The sequence below is a fragment of the Ornithodoros turicata genome, chromosome 4 (genome assembly GCF_037126465.1).
Source record: "Ornithodoros turicata isolate Travis chromosome 4, ASM3712646v1, whole genome shotgun sequence".
NCBI lineage: Eukaryota > Metazoa > Arthropoda > Arachnida > Ixodida > Argasidae > Ornithodoros > Ornithodoros turicata.
Genome location: NC_088204.1, coordinates 68581385 through 68607092, shown reverse-complemented (window position 1 = coordinate 68607092; position 25708 = coordinate 68581385). Strand labels below are relative to the sequence as shown.

At 45.6% G+C, this 25708-nt stretch overlaps 1 protein-coding gene, 1 long non-coding RNA gene and 1 other non-coding gene across 12 annotated transcripts in view; 1 reads left to right on the top strand and 2 right to left on the bottom strand.

Annotated features, from left to right (window-relative positions):
• LOC135391779 (neuron navigator 3-like) overlaps window positions 1-25708 on the top strand; it is a 340328-nt gene that overhangs the window by 106557 nt on the left and 208063 nt on the right. For all 10 annotated transcript variants that reach the window (XM_064622217.1, XM_064622221.1, XM_064622220.1 and 7 more), the window contains exons 4-6: window positions 1647-1719; window positions 2883-3087; window positions 7844-8061. In XM_064622217.1, the coding sequence (XP_064478287.1) occupies window positions 1647-1719; window positions 2883-3087; window positions 7844-8061 (496 nt within the window). The remainder of the gene's footprint in view (window positions 1-1646; window positions 1720-2882; window positions 3088-7843; window positions 8062-25708) is intronic.
• Window positions 9742-11098, bottom strand: LOC135393385 (uncharacterized). The gene is made up of 3 exons (XR_010422605.1): window positions 10808-11098; window positions 10239-10327; window positions 9742-9809 (listed from the first exon to the last, which is right to left on the bottom strand). It is a non-coding gene; the product is annotated as an uncharacterized LOC135393385 (long non-coding RNA).
• On the bottom strand, window positions 14570-14641 carry Trnaw-cca (transfer RNA tryptophan (anticodon CCA)). Its single transcript has one exon. It is a non-coding gene; the product is annotated as a tRNA-Trp (tRNA).

The window sequence follows — 25708 nt, the reverse complement described above, 5'->3', positions numbered from 1 at the left end:
TGGAGCCTTATTATTATTCTTACACTCTCTATACGGTGCGTTCTATAGATCTTTTGGTGAAGAATCTCATGATACTTCCACATCAATTAAATGCTTCAGGATAAGAAGCTAGATTCACAGTGAAGTAGCTTAGCTTAATTGAAGTGAAATTTAATGCCATGAAACGATGGAGCCAGCCTTGGCAGACATCGATATGCCAACTGGCCATCAGCGCCTGTCGGCGGTAATCTTGGCTTTGACGTTTACGCATTGCTCGAAAGCAACGTAACACAGGAGTCACTTTCTTCCTGGGTGTTCGGCATTACCCTTTGATGTGCGTGTCTGTGTTTTGAGAAGCCGCGAAGCGTGGCAGGGACGCGTCGCGGTTTCTCCCTCTGGCATGCTTGAGCGCAATCCGTTCTTGGGAGGCCTTGGCCATAGGCTTTGTGATAGCTTAGCCCTCTAGATACTTGCGGGCGTCCGTGTGACGTTTTCAGGTGCGAGCGAATTCACCGGATAACACGCTGTTATTTCCCATCATTCCGTGTTTTATCTTTCTTACTCCTGATTTGTTGAATATGCGAGTCGTTCGCCTTTTGAGACACATTGGATTAATGTTCAGCATTGCAAGAACGCGTAAGCCCCATTCGCTTCTCGAATCTCCAGTTATAATCATATTCACGCATATTTCCTTGCTCTGTGTGTCGCGGCCAGTGGTCCCTTGTATTGCCGTAACATTGAAAGAGCAGAAATTGCCGTCCACAGTCAATAGGAGGCTGCTTACATGCATTGTGATGAGGACCATGAGGATATCCATTTCATCAGAACTTCGTTCTCTGGCAGATTCTGGGTGTATGGGAACCCAAGAAGAGAGATGCAGCGTTATCAGCACTTGTCAAATCCATAGTGAGCGGTGATACCGAATCTGTATTTTAGGACCGCGTTCTATGCATGTGACGTCGAGTTCCTTGTTCCTGTTATAGTTTCTCGCAATTCCTTTCACTTCTAAGGGATTCAGTTGTCCATGTGCACATACAGTTCGGTGACCGGAAGGCGTGATATTTCACTTTTCATCTTTTTATTTTTATTATTCCTTTGTGTGAGGTTCGTCCATTTGGGTGTTCTTTATGGGAGTAGCAGAACTCGCCAGGTGACAAATTCAGTTTCGTCCTTTTTTTTACATTCAATCTCAACTCAACCCTCTCCTTCTTCTCTTTCAAATAGTTCAGTTTTCACCATAAATTGGCACATTATAACCATGGCTGCGTTTACGCCATAAATAATGTCAGTAATAATCATGGGCTAGGTGAATATTAATACAGAATAATGTACCCATGTCAGAAAAATAAAAAATAAAGACTCTGAAAACTGTGTACGCGCTCTCCTCTTTTTATAACGCGCACATGCATGCAGATAGTTATTTTTCTTTTTATGGAAGGGGAGGAGTGGACGAACTTTCGAGGGATGTGTGGTTTTTGTTGAGATGCTGCTGAGATGGGATAATCCCCGAGTCGCCCTGCCTACCTGCTGACGAAGAACTGACTTTTAACTTCTGCTGCTACAGATAACCGCGATCTGAAAGCCCATCATTAACGATCCCCGATAACCATGATAGCAGTGGAATGGCGGTGTCACGAAGCCTAACGTTTTGGTTCCCGTATTTGCAGGTGGACAATATCACAGCGTGCCTTTCCTGTTTGGCGAACCTTGGGGTCAGTACCGATGGCGTCACCGCGAAAGGTAATTATCCAGACGGCCTGGCTTTCCTCAGCCGGCCACGTATATAGCAGCAGCTGTAACAGCTACCTCTATTAATAGATGACCAGCTATATTTAGAGGCGAGTGCGGATAGGATTGAGAGGATCCGCGCATGTAAGATCCGCGACCGCAACCGCACCGCGCGGATGTTGAGTATATTCGCAGTCACTGCATTTGTAGAAAATCTTGATGACTAAAAGTGTTATGTTGCAAAACGTTCTTACCTTTCAGCATAAAGGTTATCTCCGGAATGTTATGTCATCTATACAGTTGTCCAATAATAGAAGTTGAAGGAACAAGCAGCAATGCAAGAGATGGCACACTTCGGCACCATTTTGGATTCACTGCGTACTGTTTATCCGCATTTTATCCGCCTGGACGTCAAGACATTATGTCTTTATCCGCAAGCCAGGATGTCGTGCGAATATCCGCAGGGATTCGCGCATGTTGCCACATTCGCGCACACTTCTAGCGAAGCGGAGCGGTCTCTCATAAGCGGAGCGAATATCGCTCTGAGATCGAACGGTATCGGCGCGTTGCGGAGAAACGATGAACTATGATAGTGTGGGTGGCTTCCTCGCATCATCTGCTTTTACGCGTTTATTTTCCGCGTTCAATGCAGTAGGTGGAGCATTGGGGAATCGAACAGTATCGTACCATCACGTTACAAGTAATACGGTGAATATACGTGTTGATATTACCGAATTAAATATTGATTAATTAATTAAATTAAATAGAGACCGAACTGACCGAATATACGGTGAGTATACGTTACGGTGAATATACACAAGAATTACGGAAAAGAACCATCAACCCCGAACATGGGCCGGCGTGTTATCCACGCTAGAAAGGTGACGGTGTCGCCCTCTATAGGTCTTTCATGTTCAAGTTGCAACACCGTCGCTTGGAACGGTAGAGCGCAGTGTCACCTTGTATTTTATTTCATCTCTGTTCCACAGCATATATATGCCGTGTACAAGTTAGAATTTTCCACAGTTAAGGACTGCTGTCAAATGATTTGCTCGCTGGCTCACACGGGAGTATGAATTCCGATGAAAGTTGCTTGCAACTTCGCAGTTTTTGGAGCGTTGTGCCCTGCCTTTTCACGGGTTGCTTTTTAATTATGGCATCGTTGTTATATGCAGATATCCGTGAAGGCAACTTAAAGGCTATCCTCGGCCTGTTCTTCAGTCTGTCAAGGTACAAACAGGCGCAGAAGGCAGCGTCCAGCCCTCCTTCCCAGTCGGCCACAAATGGCCATCCGCCTCCGTCCTTCGCACCTCAGGGAACACTTAGGGGAAGTTCTAAAGGAGCCATGCCCACTGCAACGCCAAACGACAATCACTCAAAGTAAGCAAAACTTCTGTTCAACTTCATTACTCTCACATGGATGGCAAGTCAGTCAACAACACGACCTATACTAGATTATAACGAGCATCTCACAGTCGGCAACCCTTATGAGGAGCCCGTCCTCACGATCCGCTAGGGGCGCTACTCATCGGCACGCAAGATCTGGATCATGATTAGACAATGGAAATTTGAATTCTGAACCCGCAGAAGCGAAAGCACGACTACCGTAGCAGACGACAGCAACCATTCCTATGAAAACTCGTAGAACGATGGTGATGATCAACTTTAGAAAGCAGCATCTTCCGTGGGACATCCACTGCTTGTGCAAAAGTACTAAGGTAAGCTGAAGTACAAAATCTCGCAGAAATTGAGTAAGCCGTATCCGGGCCGATGAGTAGCGGCACCGCTAACTTCTAAATGCGGCGCTGGGAAGAGGTGCAATGGATGACATGGTCGTTATAATCTAGTAGGTCGTAGTGACCAAGCCGTCCATTTTGCAGTACCCTTGTAGTTCCTTCAACAAATGACGTCCAACAAGAACATAAATGAATATGTCTAGACCCACGAGTGATGCCATTTTATATCCTCTTCTCTTCCTCGCTGTGTATCCTATACTCTTAAAAAAAAGGGGTGTACACTAACTCCTTTCCTTGCCACATATATAGCGCCCTTTTGGAGAGTACAATTACGTGCAAAAGGGTCTCTCCTCACTCCCTCAAGGGAGTAGCATAACACCTTCTCCCTGCCAGGGAGTAATATAACTCTCCAGTAGGGAGAAAGGTGTTATGCTACTCCCTTGAGGGACTGTGGAGACACCCTTTTGTGCGTAATTCTACTCTCCAAAAGGGTGTTATATATGTGGCAAAAACAAAAGTTAAAGTACACCCTTTTTTTAAGAGTGTAGCATACAAAAATGTGGAATGGTATTGGCAAGACATGGCTTTGAGACACAGAGGGTCTTTGGAGAACTGGTCAATAGCGTGGGCTACCTATAGCACATATCCCCTCACACACAGCACATTAGCACATCACAGATGTCTATAGCAGGAGAAAAACAGGAACCCCCCGGATAACCAGTGCTGATGTCCCCCTGAACCACTCCCTGCATCAGGTGTACAATACCCGCGTCCATTTTAATGGCGTGGATATGAAGAGCTCGCAAGAGTGGTTCCGAAACGGTGATAAGCCATTCGCGCTGTCCCTTTCAAGTCGCTTACATCACCTTACTGATCTTTCATTTGCAATCTTATTTTATCGTGACTTTTTGGTAGTGTGCTTCCGATTCCCGATAGCTCCCTAAAGTAAATTTCCGAAAACGATTTTTTCCAAAAGACTTCCGCTACTTTAAAGATACACTCCAGACCCAACCCAGAGCTAAACAAATGCTGTCACGTGGTTTCTATTATCCTCAGAGTCACTATGCAAAATATGTCGATTAAATTCTCAGTTAATTATTTATAAATCAATTTGATAGCCGTAGGTGTCACTGCTGTGGCGCCAATAGTGTGTGTTAGCAGGCCGTTGATAATGTGGCCTCCGAAGTACTGTGTCTACAGCACCCAATCAACTGATAAGATTCTGAATCATGCACGCTGTCACTGGTTCCTGTACAGTACGGTACAGTACGGTAGATTCACGGTGACGTTATCAACGGTCTCGTAACACTCTCCAATAATGAGTTTTAGTGCATCGTACGCTATCGCCTTTGCGTACGTAAGGGATACCGTGGTGGTTCTGCGCACAGCGCGAAGCTCTCTTTTCCGCGTGCTCAGAACCACCAACGCTATCCTTTACGTACGCAAAGGCGATAGCGTACGATGTACTAAAACTCACTACTGGAGAGTGTTACGAGACCGTCGACAACGTCACCGTGAATCTACCGCACCGTACCGTACCGTACCGGAACCAATGGCAGTAAGCTTCTTGTTTCCGTTCTCTGAAGCGATCAAGCCAACGGTTCAAGACAAATTCGAAGCTTCTCCGCCTACTTGCCCCACGGTTGCAAGATTGAATCCTACCGTGGACTATAGCCACTTCTTCACAGGGTACACTGCTGGACAAAAGTTTACGGAATGCGCTCCGGCGCATTCCTTCCACAGAGTGAGACGCTTGAAGAGAATGGGACCGTACGGTCTACACTAGGTCATAAGGCTAGGTAGTAAGACTAATAGGACAAGGTAAACCAGTCACCTGTTTGTAATACCCCTGTCATACGGCAAACCGAATGGCATTCCCAGCGAATGACAATCGCACCGAATGTCATTCGTTTGTCTCACATCGAGCTACACGAAGAAACAAATGTCATTGATGTCAGTGTCGCAAATGATGTCAGTGTCGATAATTAAGATACCATGGCCGAACATCTGAAGCATTATACAGGTACATTAGTTACATTTTTATTTCTTTTGCTCGAAACTAGCGAAACATTATATTATCTAACAAAATCGTTGCCTTTTCAAAGGCACTTAATTGGCTAAGTACCACAAGCAAAGACAACTAGGAAGCTTATCTGCAGCGCACTTGGCAACGTGGGAAGTTGGAACGAGGGTAGTTCTCCGAAAAACAGTGTTTAGTCTTCCTTCCTTGGTGTCAAAAGTTATCAAATTCGTGATAAAATATTGGAGTACAACTCTTCATTCGTCTTCCATTTCTTCGAACGGCCTATCGTTGTTGTTTTTGCCACCTCTCTACTGCGAGGGTACGCTGTCGGTGCGAGAGGGAAAAGTGAATGAGCGCGAATGAGTTCCCCGAACTCATCCGCTGGGCGAATATCATTCGCATGTATTGTCATTTGATTTCACCGTGTAACACGAAACGAATGTCATTCAGTGCGAATATCATTCGTGGGAATGACATTCAATTTGCCGTGTGACAGCGGTGTAAGTCCGTACGATACAATTCACTGCTAGCGTGCCACTCTGAGGAAGGAATGCGCTAGAGCGTGTTCCGTAAACTTTTGTGCGGCACTGTACATATTGCTTAGACGCGCCGCCTTCCACGAGGTACGTTAAATACGATGTGCCGTGGATCGACATTTCGGCGCACCTTAAAGAAACCTCAGGTGGACCAAATTAACCCACAGACCGACCACAGTGGCGTCGCTCATGATCATGGGGCAGGTGCGACAAAAAGCCAAGTTATCAACAATCACGATTCCACGGTTTACTATTTTCATCTTTTATCTTCGACGAACTCCTCGAAAGCAAATCATTAGAAGAGCTGTAGTAAATGACGTGTGAGGTCGACTCCTTTTTTCTTGTTTGTATATAAGCAAGCTTCGCAATGTTTTTCTTCTTTTTTTTTTTTTTTGTGCAAGTGTGACACGTGCAAAGATTCGGACACCTAAGCCTTTAACCTAACCTAACCTAGCCTAAACCTCAGTGAAGCTAACGCACAATACGAAATACTACACGCCTCCGATTTTACAAGCACGAACATGTTGCGCGCACCCTCTGTTCTACCTGAGCTCATCTTCGAATTGGAAAGACCCAAAGTAATGGGTCCAGTCTTGGAATCCTCAATGAATCAACACCTTATTATGGCACACATTTTGGAGGGGAGAGGACAGGGAGACACAAGGCGCCATCTATACTGCAGTCGCTCTTCTCTTATCACGCGCATTTCGGTGGCGGCTTGGTAGATGGCGCTGACGAACAAATGTATCGATCTCTTTTTCTGCTGTGCTTTCTCAACACTACGCGAGATGGCGTTGGTAAAACGACGAAAGAGAAAAAAAGACCATAATTCCCTTAAGGAGGCTCTCATATTTTCTATTTGTTTCTGGCGGCGGTAGCGCTATCTGGATGTTGTCGCAGATCGGATTGCACGAGCAGATGAGTGAAACGGGATAGGTAGCTCATAAAAACGAGTTTGCAATCCGACACTTTATGTGGGCGAGACCGCCGCCGAGAGAAAAACCAATGAAAACCGGCGCCGCACTGGTCAGAGGGGGCGTCGCTTCTGTATTTAATATATTTTCTTTTGTATTTGATACATCCGACGTAATTATTTGCGGTCGTTCACTAATGGGGGGACTATTTATGGCGTGTCTAATGACGGCACTGCGCCCGATAGCATCGTTACCTCACCCAATTTCTAAAAATCGACGGGTGCACGACCGGCAGATGGCGTGATGTTAGCACCTCGTGGGCCGACTTCATTCATTCTCCCTCGCTCCAGACGTTTGAAGTGTACGAATTGGAAGGAGATTTGCGTGCTGCCCATGCAGCTGCTTTCTCCTTTCTCCCGCGGGATATCGCTGACGTTCTTGACCCGCAAACAATCCCGGAAAGTAAATTCCATCGCAAAGTGCATAAAATACCCATATTCTATTCCCCATGTGGTGCGCATGAAATGGCAATGAATAGTAAATGCAGATAATATGTAGGTAGCATACATACCCCATGTTGGACAAAAGTAGGGGCTCAAGGAGCACTGAAGAGCGAAAATATCCCTCGCTGAATTCAACCTGTTGCTACCTTGAACGGCAATCTAAAAGTAACGATATTCGTTTGCCGCATCGTTCGTGATTTATGCAAGAAGGAAACCGCAATTTGCGCTTTCTAGAACGTTTTCGTAACTGCATCTGTCTGTGTCGTTCCGTATAACTTTAGTCTTCGTTCATGTGCCGCAGTGGCTTTTCCTGCACAATAACCAGTGTGCACTTTGCTGCAGGATACTCTATTTTGCAGTCTTCCAGTTATATTTTCGAATTATCCTTACCAGATTAGCTTCCAATAATGGACGCCATTTGCAGACTTCCGTCGCTCCATCCAGCCAAAGTGAACGGGAGAGCCAAAGATGCCTTGACTGCCATTCCCTGCCCCATGGGCAGCATTCCCCGTCGGCCGGCCAACGCCGCAACCAATCATCATCATCCAAACAACAACATGTGCAATATTGTAACCACAGACAGCAAAGGAGGAAACGTCAAATCTCCGCCAGCTTCAACTGTCGTCATGGTTGCCAACACAGGTAAGTGCGTTCGTGGTCTTTCGACGCTATTATTATCGAAGATTTTCTGCCCTGATGTGTTGCGTCGTTCGCTATTTTGGGACCTCGTTAGGTCTACGGCTAGTGGTCCGTAACGATCTGCATTGCGCGCGCTATGCAGTGAAGAATAATATACGACTCTGTAATTGCCTGTGGGGCGCATTTGTGATCGTTAAACGGTAGCGATGGCGTGGCATGTTGCGTAAGTAGACCGTTCGTTGTGTGAAAGTTAACACGCTAAAATGTACGCAGCCTGCGTGAAAATGTTGAGCATATGACACAAGCGGTGGTACATCTTCTCCTTAACATTTGCGACTGATGGCGTTGTTCCCACCTGCGTCCCCCATTTGAATGGTAGTAGTACTCTACTATTCGGAATGAACCTCGTTCAAATAAATCGGGAGAACGCAAAAAAAAAAAGAAAAAAAGAACTGTCAGGCTATCAGAACCTGCGGAACTTCATAGTTTCGGACTCCTGCAAGAATAGGTGACGTCACGACGAGCTCTGGCGTGCGTCTCCTAGCAACGGCACTTGCCCACTCAAGCTCTCCATTGTCCGCACCACGTTGAAAGAATGCCAGCAGCCGTAGCGAGAAGACTGAAATCGACCCTCATTACTATTATTTTGATTGTAGCTTATTACACCACTGTGATGGCATGTTTCTCAAACTACAAGCGTACGACGCGTAGAGTGGAAGGATGTATTTTACGTAGAACTCTGAACGCACGATATTTTGTTCGTGGTGACGCTTTGATGCTTTCTAAAGTTAAAGGGATAGGGACACTTTGATAGATACGCTTCATTACATCATGGACACATTGTACTGCACGCCAGAATGCTGATGAAAAAAGAATTATTCCTCTATGTGTCGGACTTAGCGAGACACAAATCCTCGAACACACTCCCCAGCAAAGCTCACACGTCACAGAGCTCAGAGTGGCGTCCATTCCTATTGGTAGCCGTAAGCACGTGGCTTCTCGTGCGTTGCCTCATTGGTGGCGGCGAGGGCTGTGATGTCAGAGCCGCATGAGTTTCGGTATTCCCGGTGCCCATTTTCTCCGCTTCTATTACCCTCTTCGCTGTGAAACTTTCAATGCAGTTTGACATCGGTGCAAAGGATCATCTTTTACGTTTATCTGGGATAACGTGGGATGACAGTAGCCTGGATTGTATCTCATTACGGCCGAGGTCTCATTACGGCCAATGTCTCAATACGGCCGAAAGTCTCAATACGGCCGATAATCCTTTAATCCCCAAGTGTCTCATTACGGCCGAAGTCTCAACACGGCCGAAGGCAGTCTCATTACGGCCGAAGATGTCTCATAACGGCCAAATGTGAAAATGTGTATTGTAACCTGCATTGATATGCAATGTCGCAGCCAGGTATGGATATATATTCAGCAGGGTATAAGGCATGCACTGTGCCCTTAGGGCCCTTATCATATTTATATACACATATTGCGAGACAAACGGTATGTTATCATACCACAGCACAATGCAACATATTGTGTAATGTGTACTCCCACAAGGTAGTGTTGATGTTGCTGTGAAGCAGGCTACTATGTGGAGTTAGCTACTTGTAGAGAGCTAGATGAATATTGGCTTTGTTGTGACGCTTTTGGAGCCATCCTACAATCACTGGCCAAGACGGAACACCTATCTCAGTCGATGTCAGTTTATTTCCATTCGCCTTACAATTGTACAATTCTTGCTTCTGGAATGAATAAACCTGCAAGAAGCGAAGAGCAACCATGAATAGGCTAGAATATTTAAAAAAAAACAAAAAAAAAACAAGCATTTGTCTCTACATGGCTGGTTTTAATGTGCACAAGTTGCACATGTGTTGATACGTGTCTGTTATTTTGTACAAGGTTAACATAAATCTTCATCTAGACAAAAGAATGACAAGCCTTAAAAATGTGACTTCCAGGTAAACACAGAGCATGGCCATTATATGAATATAGGTTCAGTAGTTCATTCCCTTAATGGAAACATGTGAATATCAAATAGTGATACATTACAATTCATGAAATGATGCATGCATAACTTTCCATTTCTGGTTTCTTTTTTATAAAGGTAGTGCACGAATTAACATTCGTGCACTACTACAAAATTTCTCACTTCACAACAGAACCTTATGATGATCTTAACAGCTCACCTCTTCGGCCAGGACTCCCTGGGCAGCAACATCCTATTAGCCATGTTGTTTTTCTTTTTCGGAATCCTCCGTGCAGCCACATACCATGCCTGGAATGGAAAACCAGCTATAAATAACAATGTATTTGAATGACTTCCTCTTGAAGTATTTATTCTAATCAGATATGCTTTTGTGCCTAGTATGGTGCGCGAAGGCACATAAGTACAACATTTGCAGACGTTCGACGTAAGCAGTTCAAGGAGATCAATTCAAGTACGCCGACATGCGCTTTTATTTTTGAAGAAATACGACGACAAATTTTAACGAATTAAATATGGCTCACAATGATACGAGTAAATGCTGCTGTACGGTGATGCACTGTCGGTATCTTATCGTCTTCGAATAAATTTGTTGTTCCTAAACGCGCAACGCAACCAACTAGAAACAACGCAAACCTACGGACAGATACCGAGTTACATCTATTGCAGGCACTTCGGCTGTTTTGATTCATTTAAATTACTCGTATGAGAATCCAACTATGTGTGGACAGCACACTACTAATCCAGACAATCTACGAAAGCATTACTCACCAGAATTCCTGCTGGACTTGGTCAACACTGCGCGATATACACGTACGTTGGGGCTGTGGCGATTCATTCAACTCGGTTTGTACCGGAACAACAGGCGCTGCTCGAAAGACAACGACGGAAAATAGAGAGCCGCTATAAAGTCCGCTAATTTGCACATTACAGCACTACAAATCGATATATGAACACGTCGTAAACAGCAACCACTCGCTCACACAAGAAACGAGGTACCCAACGTTGCTAGACACCATCCGAACTCCAAAGTGAGAGTAGCAAAACAACAAGATATCAAAACACGAAAGGAAGAGTATTGATCCCCCTCCCTTCTATAGCATGCAAAACGTGATTTGCGCTGAGATGAACATATATGTTCATGACGCGAGTAATTTTCACTTTTCACTGATCCAAAGGAGGTCACGTGGGATTGCTTGACGGTTGCGAAATTAACAGCAATGAAAATGGCGAAACGAAACTTGGGAATCGTGCATTTGCTCTTCATGGTAGCTGCCAGAAAATCGAATCAAACTTATGGGACACTGGATTACAGGTATGTTGGCATCTTTTTCATTCCTGCATATCATTTCACATTACACTATACGTGAATACATGGTGTCATCTCTCACGATGCTGGGGAAGTAGTTGCATGGGGAAGTGTGCATGGTTGTAGACTTTTAATTTTTGATCGCGTAATCGAAATATCGGCACCTTTCGCATTGTGGCTTGCATGTGACCAACCAAGTGCTGTTCCCTTATTAGCGCTTCCTGCAAACGACAAAACGAAACATGTGGGAATGTATATTTTTGATTACTCATATAAAGCAAGAAAATGTATCGTTTTCAGGTTGCTGCCACTACTCCATGTGCCCGCAATTGTCTTGCGTGTATGATTACACTAACGACGTCGCCCACCACGGCGGAAGTGTACACGCGTTTCAGCATGAAGCCTGCAGGTAACATCTGATGCTTACCCTTCTGGTATTCTGAATTTACATATTGTAGCTTAGAGGAATTCCGAATACCCAGAGTGACACACACTTATAACATTGTGACATCAGTGCAGTGGCATAAGCCCTAATGTAGTGCCCCACGAAAATGAACGAGGGGCAGTGGTTTATCCAGAATCCCAAGCACGAGAGGGATGTTGGAAAAAATTGTGGGGGGAGGTCATCATTATAGTTACGTCATTACAGCTTAACATATCATTACAGACGTATCTGAAGCTGAAATCACAAGGGCACCCCCTGTAGAGGGTGCACAGGCAAAAAAGTTAGGGGGGTGTAGGGGGGTCTGGGTAAAGCACTGATGAGGGGGACTCCTCCACCCCATGTCAAGCCTCATAAAGCACCTCCTGAAATATTTTCCTGGCTATGCAGCTGCATCATTATGACGTAATTGTCATTGTTGTCCATAATTCTTGAATATGTTTTGAATATATGGAAAAAAAGTCTGCTCGACAGCATATGTCTCATGGTCATCATTAAACGAAAGCATATGTCATTTTGTTCTGTGCCTTATGTACTTTTTTAAATTTCAGGTGGACATAAATTGTAGAAGGCAGCTAGTGGGGGAGAAGATCATGGTCATAGGTCATGTGGCTCCTGGAGCTCCCAGTGGGCTCCCTTGTGGAGTACTTTTCAGAACACGCACACAGTTCGCTCACAGAACCAACGAGTAGGATGTTGCTTGAATACTGAGAGAAAATGGCGTAACACATACAAATATCGTGTGACACATATGACAATAAAACCATTTTTCACGAGGGATGCATGAAACACTGTCGCAATATTGTGTGCATGAACCATTGTGTGTGACACAAGCCGTGGGGGCACACCGCCTCGAACACATTTTGGGAAGCATAAAACACAGTATATACACAGCTAATATGGTGGATGCTTCTTTTTTCTTTTTGGCCGTTATGAGACATCTTCGGCCGTAATGAGACTACCTTCGGCCGTATTGAGACTTTGGCCGTAACGAGACACTTGGGGATTAAAGGATTTTCGGCCGTAATGAGACTTTCGGCCGTAATGAGACTTGGGCCGTAATGAGACTTCGGCCGTAATGAGATGTTACCGTAGCCTGTAGTGTTCTGCCAGTGACTCTTGTAAATGCCCACTGCTAGTGCCTCAGAAAATGTGGACGACATATCGCAATCATCATCATCTTGTTATTCGAAAGAGACACAAAGAGGTCAGCTAATCGCGCTGTTCATCCGCTAGGAGCGACACGCTCCGCAAGTGTGCACACGTCTACACATTACGCAACGAACCGTAAAATGCAAACGTTTAGAATTATTACAAAACTGGAATTATATTTTCATGCGATACGTTTACTCCTATTTGCTTTTCGTTTCCTCTTAGTTTACTTTTGGTTCACTTCAATTTCACTTAGTTTAGTTTCAGTTGACTGTTAGTTCTTTGGGGTTTGTCGAACGCTGTCAAATATGTAAAGGCCATTTTTAGCGTGCCAACAGGAAATGAGAGGCGTCCCAAATGTGCTTCGGATCTTGCGGGGCATCCGATAAAATAAAGATGCGTATAGTGAACTGGCATTCTCTTTACGATGCCATCTTGCGGTAATATTTCTATGGCGCTATCAATACTGCTTAATTCAAACATAATATGAAAACAGCGTCAGTGAACAGGTAATAGGCGAACGATGCAAAACTGCATTCGAGGCATAAGTACAATTGACCTCTTTCCTATTCACGTAACATCCTATGCCGCTTCTCAGCGAACGTCTCTCGTCCCCACTCCCCAGTACTCTATAGAGCGACTGAGTCTTAGAAATTTCGACGATCGCTACTAACGCACATGCGAGAACATATCACCGTTATGACCGTTGATATTTGGCGTGACTCTATAGGGTGCCCAGAAAACGTGTCGTCGAATTATAATAAAAAACGACACCACCTAGAATCATGCCGTCAACGGCATTTGTCCTTTCTGACACCTGTCCTTTCTGTCCTTTTTGACACCTCCTGATATGGATGTCGTAGAACGTATGTTTAATTATGTAAATTTTTGCGAACTGAAGTCGGAAATTTGCCAAGTAAAGGTCACTTTTTTACCCCACCAATGTGAAAAGCGTGCCTAATTTACTCAAATTAATTATAATTGACGGAGCTAGCGCTCGCCAAATTTTTCGGCGGAATCCTTGTCAGTCCGACGAAAGGAGGTTGGAAACCCATCCCATGTCTGCAACGCAGAAAGAGATAACACAAGTGGTGCTTATCCCGTCCGACTTTCGCTGGGATCGCACTTTCCCTCTCCCAATTTCAGGAACTGTCACTTTTTCTACTATCACTCTGCGGGTGGGGTTTGGAACCTCCTTTCGTCGGACTGAGCGGTTGCGCTCAAAAAGTCGTCGCGCTTTATGGTTAGGTGCTACGAAAAACATGATGTTCGGCTATTTTTTCCGATGGGATAGCTCGTGAATATCACTTCAGTTATCATGAACTTGAGTGAATTCGGCACGCTCTTGATATTGGTGGGGTAAAAAAGTGACCTTTACTTGGCAAATTGCCGAGTTCAGTTCGCAAATATTTACATAATTAAACTTACGATACATGACATTCACATCAGGAGTTGACAAGAACCTAGTAAGAAGAAATGCCGTGGCGTAGTTTTTTATTTGAATTCAGTGACACGTTTTCTAGGACACTCTGTATAGCGAAACGTCACGCGAGAAGAGAATAGACCAAGAAACTGAGCTTCTGTCGACCAAAGTTTCTACGACCTTTATTCCAAATGAAGAAAAACATATTGACCCGGACGTGATTCGAACACGCAACCTTCTGATCTGGAGTCAGACGCGCTACCGTTGCGCCACCGAGCCACACGGTTTGGTCAGCGTACCCCTTCCCGCGGTGATAGCCTAGCTCCTATGTACTATACGGGCCTCCAGCATAGGCGAGTGTGTCACAGTAAATATATTTCCTACTTTCCTAGAAACAATCCATATGCAGGAAACACAATGCCAGTGCTACGGGGCAACGGGCAGACTCGTTGCGAACACAGAAGCTAGAAACGGTGTGGGGTGCGATGCAAGGGTACTTTGTCATTTTGGAAGTTCTGATCGTTAGAAAGAACAATGAGGTTCGTTAGCAGACACTGAGTAGTTTAAGTTTAAGTAGCTCTTGTGTACGTAAGAGAGAACGGGTCTCAGTCACCCATCTTTTTGTTGCTGGCGTTACCCATTTCACCATTATATGCAGGGTCACCCTATCGCACTGACTCATCCAGATTTCCATACACCCGCAACGCAACACTAAATGTTTTGTGACACTCCCCTCTTTCCTTCCAGTGCACCCCAGTGCGCAGTGGGAACATACTCGTTGTAACAGGGCACTAAAGACGAACACAAGGAAAGTTAGGAATATAGATGCACACACAACTATAATAGAGCATATTTTATTACACATGTTCCTTAATAGGTTCACGTTTTCCCTGTCTTTCATGCTACCCCTCTGTTGCGGGATCGCACTCCCCTACTTATAAATCAAGCAGCATCCTATGCTTGCTATCTTGTCTTTTGCGGTAACAGCGTGATTGAAGGCCTTCTCGTGTACTGCTCTCGTCCTTTAAACGTCCTTGCTAAGATTAACCTGACACTAACTGCACCAGTTCCGCACTGTTGTCTCTACAGGGGACCTTTGCTTTTCGGCATGTCGGCATGTCGGCAGTGGTTGTAACTTAACGCTAATTCATTCAGTGCTTCCACACGTCAAGTGTCCTGGAACAGCTGGTCGCACCAGTGCGACCTACGTTTCATTTTTTTTCTATTTCTATTTCTATTCTATTCTATTAATGATAATAGTGACCCCAGTGCTTGTAATTATGGATGAACTATTGCTCTATAGCCTCACTGTAAAGTGCTCGCACGTAATCTACCTACCATCCTCGCTCCTGCGTGTGACTGAATCTTGTTGCCACTCATTGGCAGCCCTCAGTCGTCAGCAGGATAATCTTGAAAAAGTGACCAAGGCCAACGCTCTTTGTATTGAATGTTGAGACCACCTGTGGCAGCGGCATTGCCTGTTTCCACTACGGCGCGAGCACGGGGGCGACCCACGAGAATAAAGCTTTTGTAATAGCGGTAGCAATCAGAGCCGCGTTGTCCCATCTTTCCTTACGTCCATCCAACACACCTAACAACGCTTCCCCTGCACTCAGCGACAAAACCGAGCTTCACTCATAAACTTAGCCAATAATATCCTCTCCCCAAACTCATGTAACAGCGCGATATATCTCGCAGACGACACACCGCCACCACAAGCTTCATTCATCCCTTCATCTGTCGACGTCATTCGTACAGCAGTACCCTACACGTACTGCACGTTCCCATTACCCCTCCCCCCCCAATCCCCCGAAAATATCCCTCAGACGCATCCCCTCCCCAACGTTTCTGCTGCAAGAGTAACTGCACCATTCCCTGCTTGTACAAACGTGCCGGGAAACATGGTTTCCTTTTGGTTTTTTCGTCTTTCCCCTACAATCCCGTTCGTGTACCTTATCCTCCCCCGATGCAGAATGTTTCCGCGATATATCCTCCCCTGTAGGCTTGCACTAACCCTCGGATAGAGCCCACGGGGTAATGCTGTTATCTTGTGCTTGAGCCCATACGTGTAGTTATGGGATCCTTCGTAATGTAGCGTAGAATGTGACAGGGCAAGAGATTTGTTTTCCGTGTACGTGTGGTTTCCTAGCGTACGGTGCGCGTTCCCTGTAGAGGATTCGTGAATCCCCGCCATGTTTGTTAGGTGCGCCCCTATGCGAAGGTGAAATATGAGTTCAAGCCCGCATCATGTTTACTGAGCGCAATCTTCCAGAACGCAGCGGAGACGTTTTGCGGATAGGGGAGCTTGATGCTTTTTCTCTTTAGATTTTCCTTTATCTACGATGTTGCGGAAGGTTACGGTAATGCTTGTAACAGGGCAGATGAACTTAGCATTAAGGCTGTTCTAGTACGTAGAACAAAATAAAAAGGGCACGACCGAGCTTGTGTACGTTGGAATCTGGTAACATTTTAGCCATGGAGATGGAGCCATGTTAGATGTCACTCTCCTTAGTCCTTAAGAGGAACAGCCGCGTCCCTTCCAGTCGATTTCGCAACTGTGGTGTCATTTTATTCTTCGTTGATCACTGACCACGGTGTCGAAGATCCCACACGAAATAGTGGACCAGTTTGACTGCTATTCGATGGAATACATGACAAGAGCAGACGCCGGATGTTGAGAGTAGGCCGGAGTTCCCCTCTCGTGAAAGAGGGGAAAACTTCATTCCCTACACCACCAATCAGAGCACGGCCTTGAGAAAAGGGATGCCGCGGCGGTGTGGGCGTCTGGACGACGCCTTCTTTCTCTTCTGAGCGAGGCCCTCTCACTTCTCCTGCTAGAGAGTGACGTCATGCCGGTCTGGTCGTCGGCGGAGCGTCAGCAGCTGCGGAAGCAGCGCTGATCTTTGTGTATTGATTTTGTGTGTGTACTGATTGTATTTGTGCTGAAATATCTGTATTGAATACCTAAGTGCTTTTCGGACGAAAAAAATTACCCAAGTAGATTTTCGGCCGATGCCGAACATATCGTATCTGTTTCACAGATTGGTTTCTGTATGCGACCATCGCTTTCAAGAGGAATATATTCAGTGTAGACGATAAGGCGAGCTAAGCCAGGTTGCTGCAACTATGACCGGTTTACGCATTATTCCTACACATGCGGATACACCCCAAAGGACCACTTAGTCACAGTGGCATTCGTACGCGGACGAATCTGTGCCGCATACAAGAGTGATGTCACGAAACGTCACACTTGCATGTAACCAATGGCGCGTGGTACGATAATGATGGCGAGCAGCGTACTTAAATGGCGTCATTGGTATTTCACGCTTCGGACCGACAGAAAGCACTTTTCCAAATTATTTCACAGAATGATGGGCAGTGATGTGATATTTTGGCGATTATGTGTATGTTCTTGCAAGCCATCGTAACGCCGGTATCTCGTAACTTTTTTAAATGTTTGAGTGTTGCATGACGGGACATTTGAAGAGAACGTTAGGCTTGGAAACGTCGGCCTTCACAACCGTAACCCTATTCACCGATGTCTTGTGTTGAAATTTATTCGTACTTTTCACTGTCTCCGCTCTGTAGATCACTTGAATGTGTGCTGTATTCCTGACACAGCTTACGTGTAAATCTGCTCCAAACCTTGCATTACTGGACTTTGTTTCTTCGTCTTTGATTTCCTGTCCAATCAGCTTGAAGCGCCAGCATGACGAAACTACTCATGGACATGCAGCAATCAATTTCGGACACATAGTCAATTTATTTGAATGATATACACTCGGAAAACCGCAATGCGTGCAAAATAGATTCCAACCACACCAGATCGCAGTGTTTGTTACAGGTTAGACGCCGTCACTTTTCAGAAGAGTTAGGCTTAGATTTAAGCAACGTTGAAGCACATCATACGGCAGCTTATATATAGTGCTGGCCCTGAGGATTAAAACTCTCCCAACGCGTATTGGATGAGCTCGCCCGAACGGTTTTCACCCCATCCTTCGAGCTTAATAGGAACTTTGCGTCACTTTCCAATTAGTGAATCCAAACATCGTATATTTCCACATCCTTCCTCTCATTATACTGCGGGGAGAAAATCAATCCAGAAGAAACCGAGTCTCGTCTGCCCTTAGGGTTTTCACGCTTCGCCTGTTCTACACGTGAACATTTTCCGTCATCACAACCTTGCACACACACAAAAAAAAAGTAGTAAAGATATTAACAACGTGTGGAAGTGGGTGACTGAGAAAAACCATCGCAATTTCTCCCTACCCACATCGTGCCGCACCTTTTCGCACCGCGCACACTTTCCCCCGTTATACAGCAGAACCTGCTTCAGAAAATCCGGCTACCACGATCAGACGCACGAAACTTTGCACCCCTTATCCTCCCCTTGCTCCCATTCCCATCCCTCTCTCTCTCTCTCTCCCGCCCGCATACTCATAAACATTTTTCTCATAAAGGAAGCCGTCTTTTGACACCCCCTCACCCCACAACCGCGTTCCCCTTCGCGTCTCGTCCCGCGCTTAGACAAATACGGGGCAATAACGTATACCTAGCCGTGCCTTCTCTCTCCCCTTTATGCTTTTCCCTTTTCCCCTAGTAACCCCGGAGGTTGTTTCCAAATGAGGATGGATACGCAGTCGACGTCCCCATTCGAGAAATCCGGCACAAACGACGCAGAAGCAGAAGCACCGGGGATGAGATGGATGGAAGTGATGTGTGTGGTGGATTGTTGTGCCTTGCGGGAGGGGGAACGGAGCGAGGAAGAAAGGGTCGAGAGGTTTAATCTTACCTTGGGGGAAGTTTGGGTAAGACGGGAAGGTAAAGCCTCCGGTACGTCTAACGGTCGTGCCGTTTTGGGATGTTCGTAGCATCCGGGTAAGAGAGAAAAGTATAACGGGCAATGGATTATTGGCGAAGGGAAGGACAACAGGGAAGAATAGGGATGACTCAACCTTAAGGGACGCAACCGTAGAACAAGGTCAATCTGCTGCAGCTGTGAAATTGTTACCGGTGGCAACGTCACTATACAGCCGTATTCAACTTAAGAAGGAAAAGAAATCTAGTCCGTCAGCTCTCAAAATATTACTGCACCGCAGATAGGACTGCTGGTCGCTGGACACAGAGAGGTCACGTTCCTCCTCCGCCAGCTAATGTAACGCATCACACTCACTCTGCTCCCGTATTGGATGCTCCGACTGGCCGCATGTCACTACGCGAGCCCTCTTCGTCACTCCCCTACTGATGGCACATGGTGGCGCTGCAGTAGTTCTCCTGGCACGCTATTGTGTCTCATCATTTCCAACGGCGTATGTAGCTGACGGTCTAGATTTCTGTTCCTTCTGAAGTTTAGCATGACTATATATACAGTCGGACCTCGTTTTATGAACCCTCGATATACGAATTCCCTCAACTTACGAACGGCTCCACAGGGAACCAAACTTTTTCCGTGTATTTTGACCTCGTTTTACGAACCCTCGATATCCGAACTATGAACGGATTATTAGGGAACGGACCCAAAGCAGCCAAGCCATTCTGACCTCGATATACGAACGGGCGTTATGAACGTACAGAGGACAGGCCAATGGACCGGAGGATAATGAAAGTTCCTCAGTACATGCTGCCAAGGTCAAACATACAATGTTCCAACGTCGCTACGTTCCACAAACATGATTCACCATTTCCTGAAAGAATAATTCGGACGTTTACAGCCGAACGGTTGTGAGTTTGGACCAGGTCTCCGAGATGGAAACCTCTTGCCGTTCCAAGAGAAGGCGTTCAGTCCTGACAGCCGTTGACAAGCGTGATATTTGCCGTTGGAAACAGTCTCATCCGCGCGCGATACGGTACTTTGAGGACCGGGTGGATGAGTCAAGTGTCAGACTTCTGTCATCTCTTCTAAACAGGATAGACCCTGCAGAAAGTATGATGCAAAGCACAACTACGCAGTATTTTCAAAAATAATAAATATTTTAATAAAATTAATAAACCATTAATAAAAAAATAAAACTTATTCAAATCAATTTCCCGTGTTTTCGTGAGGTATTTGTGCACTGCACACCTCGGACCTCGATTTACGAATACCTCGATTTACGAACGATTTTCTGAGAAACGAAGGGTGTTCGTAAAGCGAGGTTTGACTGTATATATATAGTCCTGTCTTCGCAAATGCGCTTCTCACTAACACTTAGTTAACGTGCGCACGTACACTCTTAAAAATGAACTTCACCACAGAGCACGCTCCTAGCCAACCATCACCCCGAATGACAACGTTTTCGCCCTAGATTTGTTGAAAACGGGAGGAGGAGCCTATTTTGTGCCGTGCATAATGGCCACAAAATAGGCTCCTCCTCCCGTTTTCTGCAAATCAGGGGCGAGAACGTTGTCATTCGGGATGATGGTTGGCTAGGAGCGTGCTATGTGGTGAAGTTCATTTTTAAGAGTGAGGTGAGGCCGACAACGGCAAGCCCTATGACCACCACCACCACCACCATCATTTTTAAGAGTGTAGGTGGCGCCAGTTCTGATCCTTGTATCGATGTGCACATCGAAAAGATTCCTCTCGCGGGACGAAAGGTTGTGTTTTCTTTCGCAGGAACGCAAGAAGAACGAGAGTCATCCATTGTGTCGTTCGTGATATGCGTAATTTAGGCTTTCTCTCTCGCTGTCCTCCTCAAGAAGCGCGACAATGCGGAGAGGCCCACCATTGGTCACCTCAGACGATCTCCAGGGATGATTGCACAGTGAGGCGTCACTGGCGCCATCTACGTGTGCACGTCAACTGAGCATTAGTGAAGTTGTGCGAGAACGATAACCTTTAACACATCATTATAAGTCCGATGAAACTATATTCGTGCAAGATGTTTGTTTTTATCCGTTCCAGATTTTTTATATAAAAAAATGCTACGGAAGCTACAGAAATGCCTTTTTTTGCAATGCCGTCAGGCGGATGTCCTGTATGAAAGCGTACGCTACTACACTCTTAAAAATGAACTTCACCACATAGCACGCTCCTAGCCAACCATCATTCCGAATGACAACGTTCTCTCCCATGATTTGTTGAAAACGGCAGGAGGAGCCTATTTTGTGCCATTATGCACGGCACAAAATAGGCTCCTCCTCCCGTTTTCAACAAATCAGGGGCGAGAACGTTGTCATTCGGGATGATGGTTGGCTAGGAGCGTGCTATGTGGTGAAGTTCATTTTTAAGAGTGTACTGGAAGACTAATTAGCTAAAATTCGTTAACAGTTTTATTTAACGAATTTATGAACAGCATAATTGTCGCAAAAAAGTAGTACGCCTCCCGTCTTCAACAAATCACGGCAGATAGCGATATCATGCGAGATGATGATTTGTCTAGGAGCGTGCTATGCGGTGAAATTCCTTCTTAAGAGTGTTGGCGAGTCAACTTGTCGCAAGCGGCAACGCCACTGAGCTGTGAAAGCCACATTCGGTCATATTCGATGAATTAATGCAGCGTCTTAACGAGGTGTTTCGCGGCATCTGATAAACACCCTGTACATTAAAGGGGCACTATAATGCAGAACCAAGTTCACCTCAAATTACGTTACATACTGTGTTAACTTCATACTTGTTATCATAATTCAAAACTTTGATTTCGTTATGAAGCTAGAATCAAAATTATACCGGACTCTTTCTTGCTTCGGCACCAAGCAGTGAACTTCGTTTTAGCTGGTGCATCTGTGTTTTTAGTCCACGCTGCGCGTGCACGCGCGTGCCACGCCACGGAGCAGTACCGGTGAAAAGCATAGTACGCGTTGCGAAGCGGACTGGCGCCGCCGCCCGAAGGACGTTAAGATAAATGTTGTCAGTGGAACATTCGCGGGAACTGTAGTGGGCTACAGTTCAGTGAATCGGTATTGAAAAATGCAGCACTGCGCATGATGCCACGGATATACGGAACACTACACTCTCAAAAATGAACTTCACCGCATAGCACGGTCCTAGCCAACCATCATCTAAAATGACATCGTTATCTGCCATGATTTGTTGAAAACTGGAGGCGTACACCTTTTTTGTGACACTTATGCTGTTCATACTTGTCACAAAATGGCGTACGCCTCCCGTGTTCAGCAAATCAGGGCAGACAACGATATCATTCGAGATGATGGTTGGCTAGGAGCGTGCTATGCGGTGAAGTTCATTTTTAAGAGTGTACGATCGGGACCCTTTCCAAATCCACACGGCCACGATAGTTATGCGCGCTATTCTCGTGCTGTCTCATTGGATGACGCCAATCTTTGCCACCCCGGGATCCCATTCGTTGCCGCAAAAGACGGCTCTGTTTCCATTGCGTTTTTCTTCTAAACGTTAGCGTTGTGTGAACTAATTTTGTTTGAATTGCACTAATTGAAACACGGACTTTCATTTGAGAGCAAGTTTTTTTTTTGCATTTTAGTGCCCCTTTAAGCACTTTGCTACCGTTTCATGCAAAGGAACTATACTTTTGCAGAAGTTGAAACGATAGGCTTTTGCGCTTTGTTGTCGGTTCCGTTAGACGATAAACTACGACACGCTTTTATCAGTCCTGCAGAACGATAGAGTATAGCACTTTGTTAGTAATCCCGTGATTATCTCACCTACTCACACATTATTTGGTAGCGTCGAGGTCATGACGAGATTCATCCATATTTCAACGCCGTTTCCGAAATCTCGCCAGTATTTCGGCAGCGTATCACCTGGGACCTTCATCATTAAGCCCCGTCCGTACAGCATATTGATCTCCCGAGTTTCTCCCAGGAATCATTCCTTTCATGCATTGAACGAGGGTTGGATCAATAGACTAAGATGCTAGCTAGCCTTCCGATAATATCGCTAATGTGGCTAAGTAGCTTCGATCCCCCAAGTTTTTCTTCCGCCTGTGAAGGGTGCTTCTCTGCAGTATGGGTTATATTGATGGAAAGCCTACCGTACAGGACAGGGCACTGTTTATGATTGGATGCGGAGGGCACGGAAGAGTGCGGTTGTATTTTCTTTGGGTTTGTGTATGGAAAACGAAAAGGGACGATAATTTGTCGTTGCTATTCACGTGGAGGATGCAGTGGTGTGCAGTTTTGGGGAGAAGTGTTCTGGATCCGAGCTTTTTGTTCTTCTTCTTCTTCTGCTTCTCCTTTTCTTTTTCCTTTTTTTTATTGCGTGTTAGCGCCGCGAAGCAACCGTGATGTGGATAGATGGAGAGAGGACAGCAGGTAGATGTGGGGGGACAGGGGAGTTAGTATGCGTCCTGGGCCGACTTCAGGGGGAACTGCGCCGACATTGGTCTGGAAAGTCTTGGGAAAACCCAGGGAAAACCTTAGACAGCACAGCCGGTGGTAGGATTCGAACCCTCCACCTCCCAGTCTTCAGTCTTGACTACCACGAACGAGCGGGACGCCTCTTCTCCTCCTTCTTCTACAATAAGCGTGGGAATGGACTGCAGCATTTGTGCATTATTTTTTCTTCGACATTGTTTTTCTACATCCTGCGTCCGATTAGTTTTGTCCAAAATGTCGTTTTGTCTCCAAGCTTCATGGCGTTTCATGTAATTGCTTTAAAGGTCCTATCCGTGCATGAGGTATGGGGGCGGAGAAAGTAAGTGCATACAATACTGCGTAACAATAGAACGCTCAAAGAATAGATACGTACATCACTGTTCAACAGCAGGTTGTAGGCTACAGACTCTGACATAACGGTTCACCCGTTTGAATGGAATGTACAGACGTCCAGTTGAGGGTCTTCATGCAGTGGTATAGGCTCTTCCAGAACCCTATCAAGTGCTGATGAGGGGCAGTAGATGAATATTTTTGTGCCGACTGGGCATCGACGGATGCCTCATGGGTGGTAAAACTGACTGATGGATGGTAAAACAATACAGCTGATGAAAACTGGGAGAACAAAGAGAGTAGTCCATTGTTTCTCTTTTTCAAGCAGCTGAAGTGTTTTTCTTTCTGGTACTTGCAGCGTGCATTACGTTAGAGATCGTTCAACAGTACAGTCCACCCCTACACCCCACAGTGTCAACTGCAGTACCTCGTTTTACCCGTCACTCCGCATGGAGAAATACTGTATTTCACTTTAGGGGCCCTCTAACGTGAACTTTGCGCTTTGTACACAAGCAGCATTTTGAGAAATATCTCCGACTCTCATAATGGATTCGTTATCGATTAAAACGGACAGGTCAGCGACATGAAGGACCAAGGCAGTATTGATTGTCGAAATGTTAATAGCGCACCAGATCCATCACCGTTCGAAGCTATGTACCGGCAGAAGCTCGGAAATTACCCCACGCATGCCCTCCAGTAAAGTTATATGAGCTCTTTCGACGCAAGAAACCTTTCTTTCTTCCTTCATTCCCTCTTTGTTCTTTTCAAAACTCTATTTCTTTTCTCCTCCGTTCACCCAAGAATGTGGGTTCCAATATATCTACCTTGGAGACTCGACAGAAAAAAAAAAAAAAGAAAAAGAATGGCACGAATGAGATAAAAATAATGGAGGAAGAAAAAAAAATGGGACAGAGGGCGCGAGGTTCGCGCGTGAGAGTTTTCTGCTGTGTTTACCGATTGGCTGGAGGTGGTTGCTAGGCAACACTGTTTGGCGGGAACGACGCCGCGCGTTGATTGGTTACTCAGAGGCCCGGTGCCGGTTGCAGTGCTTCAGAAACGAGCACAGGATTGAGCTGACCGGTGGTGGTGGTGGATGGTGGTACCTCTGCTTCAGGAGGTGCTGTGCCGTCAGGTGTTTTGGGTGTCTCGTACCTGTGCGCACCTTGGGTGTTTGGTGTCACGGATCTGCGGAGAGAGGAGACCTGCGATCAGGTAGGCCCAAAAGACGAGCTTCCTCAGATGAGATACGGAGTATGCGGTGATAACCCGTTGACGACCGTTCGTTGTTCGGACTATAGGTGCGACAAGCATACCCCCATGCGGTGTCTGTCTTCGTTCAATGTTCTTTGTATTGACGGATATTTTTTCACGCGCGACTTGTAATATAAATTATGTCATGTGCCTTATCGTGCTTCACCTGATATTTTATCTGAGGCAGGATAGAGAGCCATCATGTGCACGTTCCTGGTCGCACCTATTTGTTTGCTCGATATGCCATTTATAGTTGTAGTATCGTAATCACTGATTCTATGCACAGGCGTCCGACATTTCTCGCCACAGGGGAACGAGGGCAGGTGACGAGCTGAAATTCGAAGGATATGTACATTAAGAACGTGCCATACACACACAAAAGAAGACTAGGATAATAATAAAAAACGTTGTAAAGTGACACTGTGCTACACGCACACTCTTAAAAATGAACTTCACCTCACAGCACGCTCTTAGCCAACCATCATCTTTAAT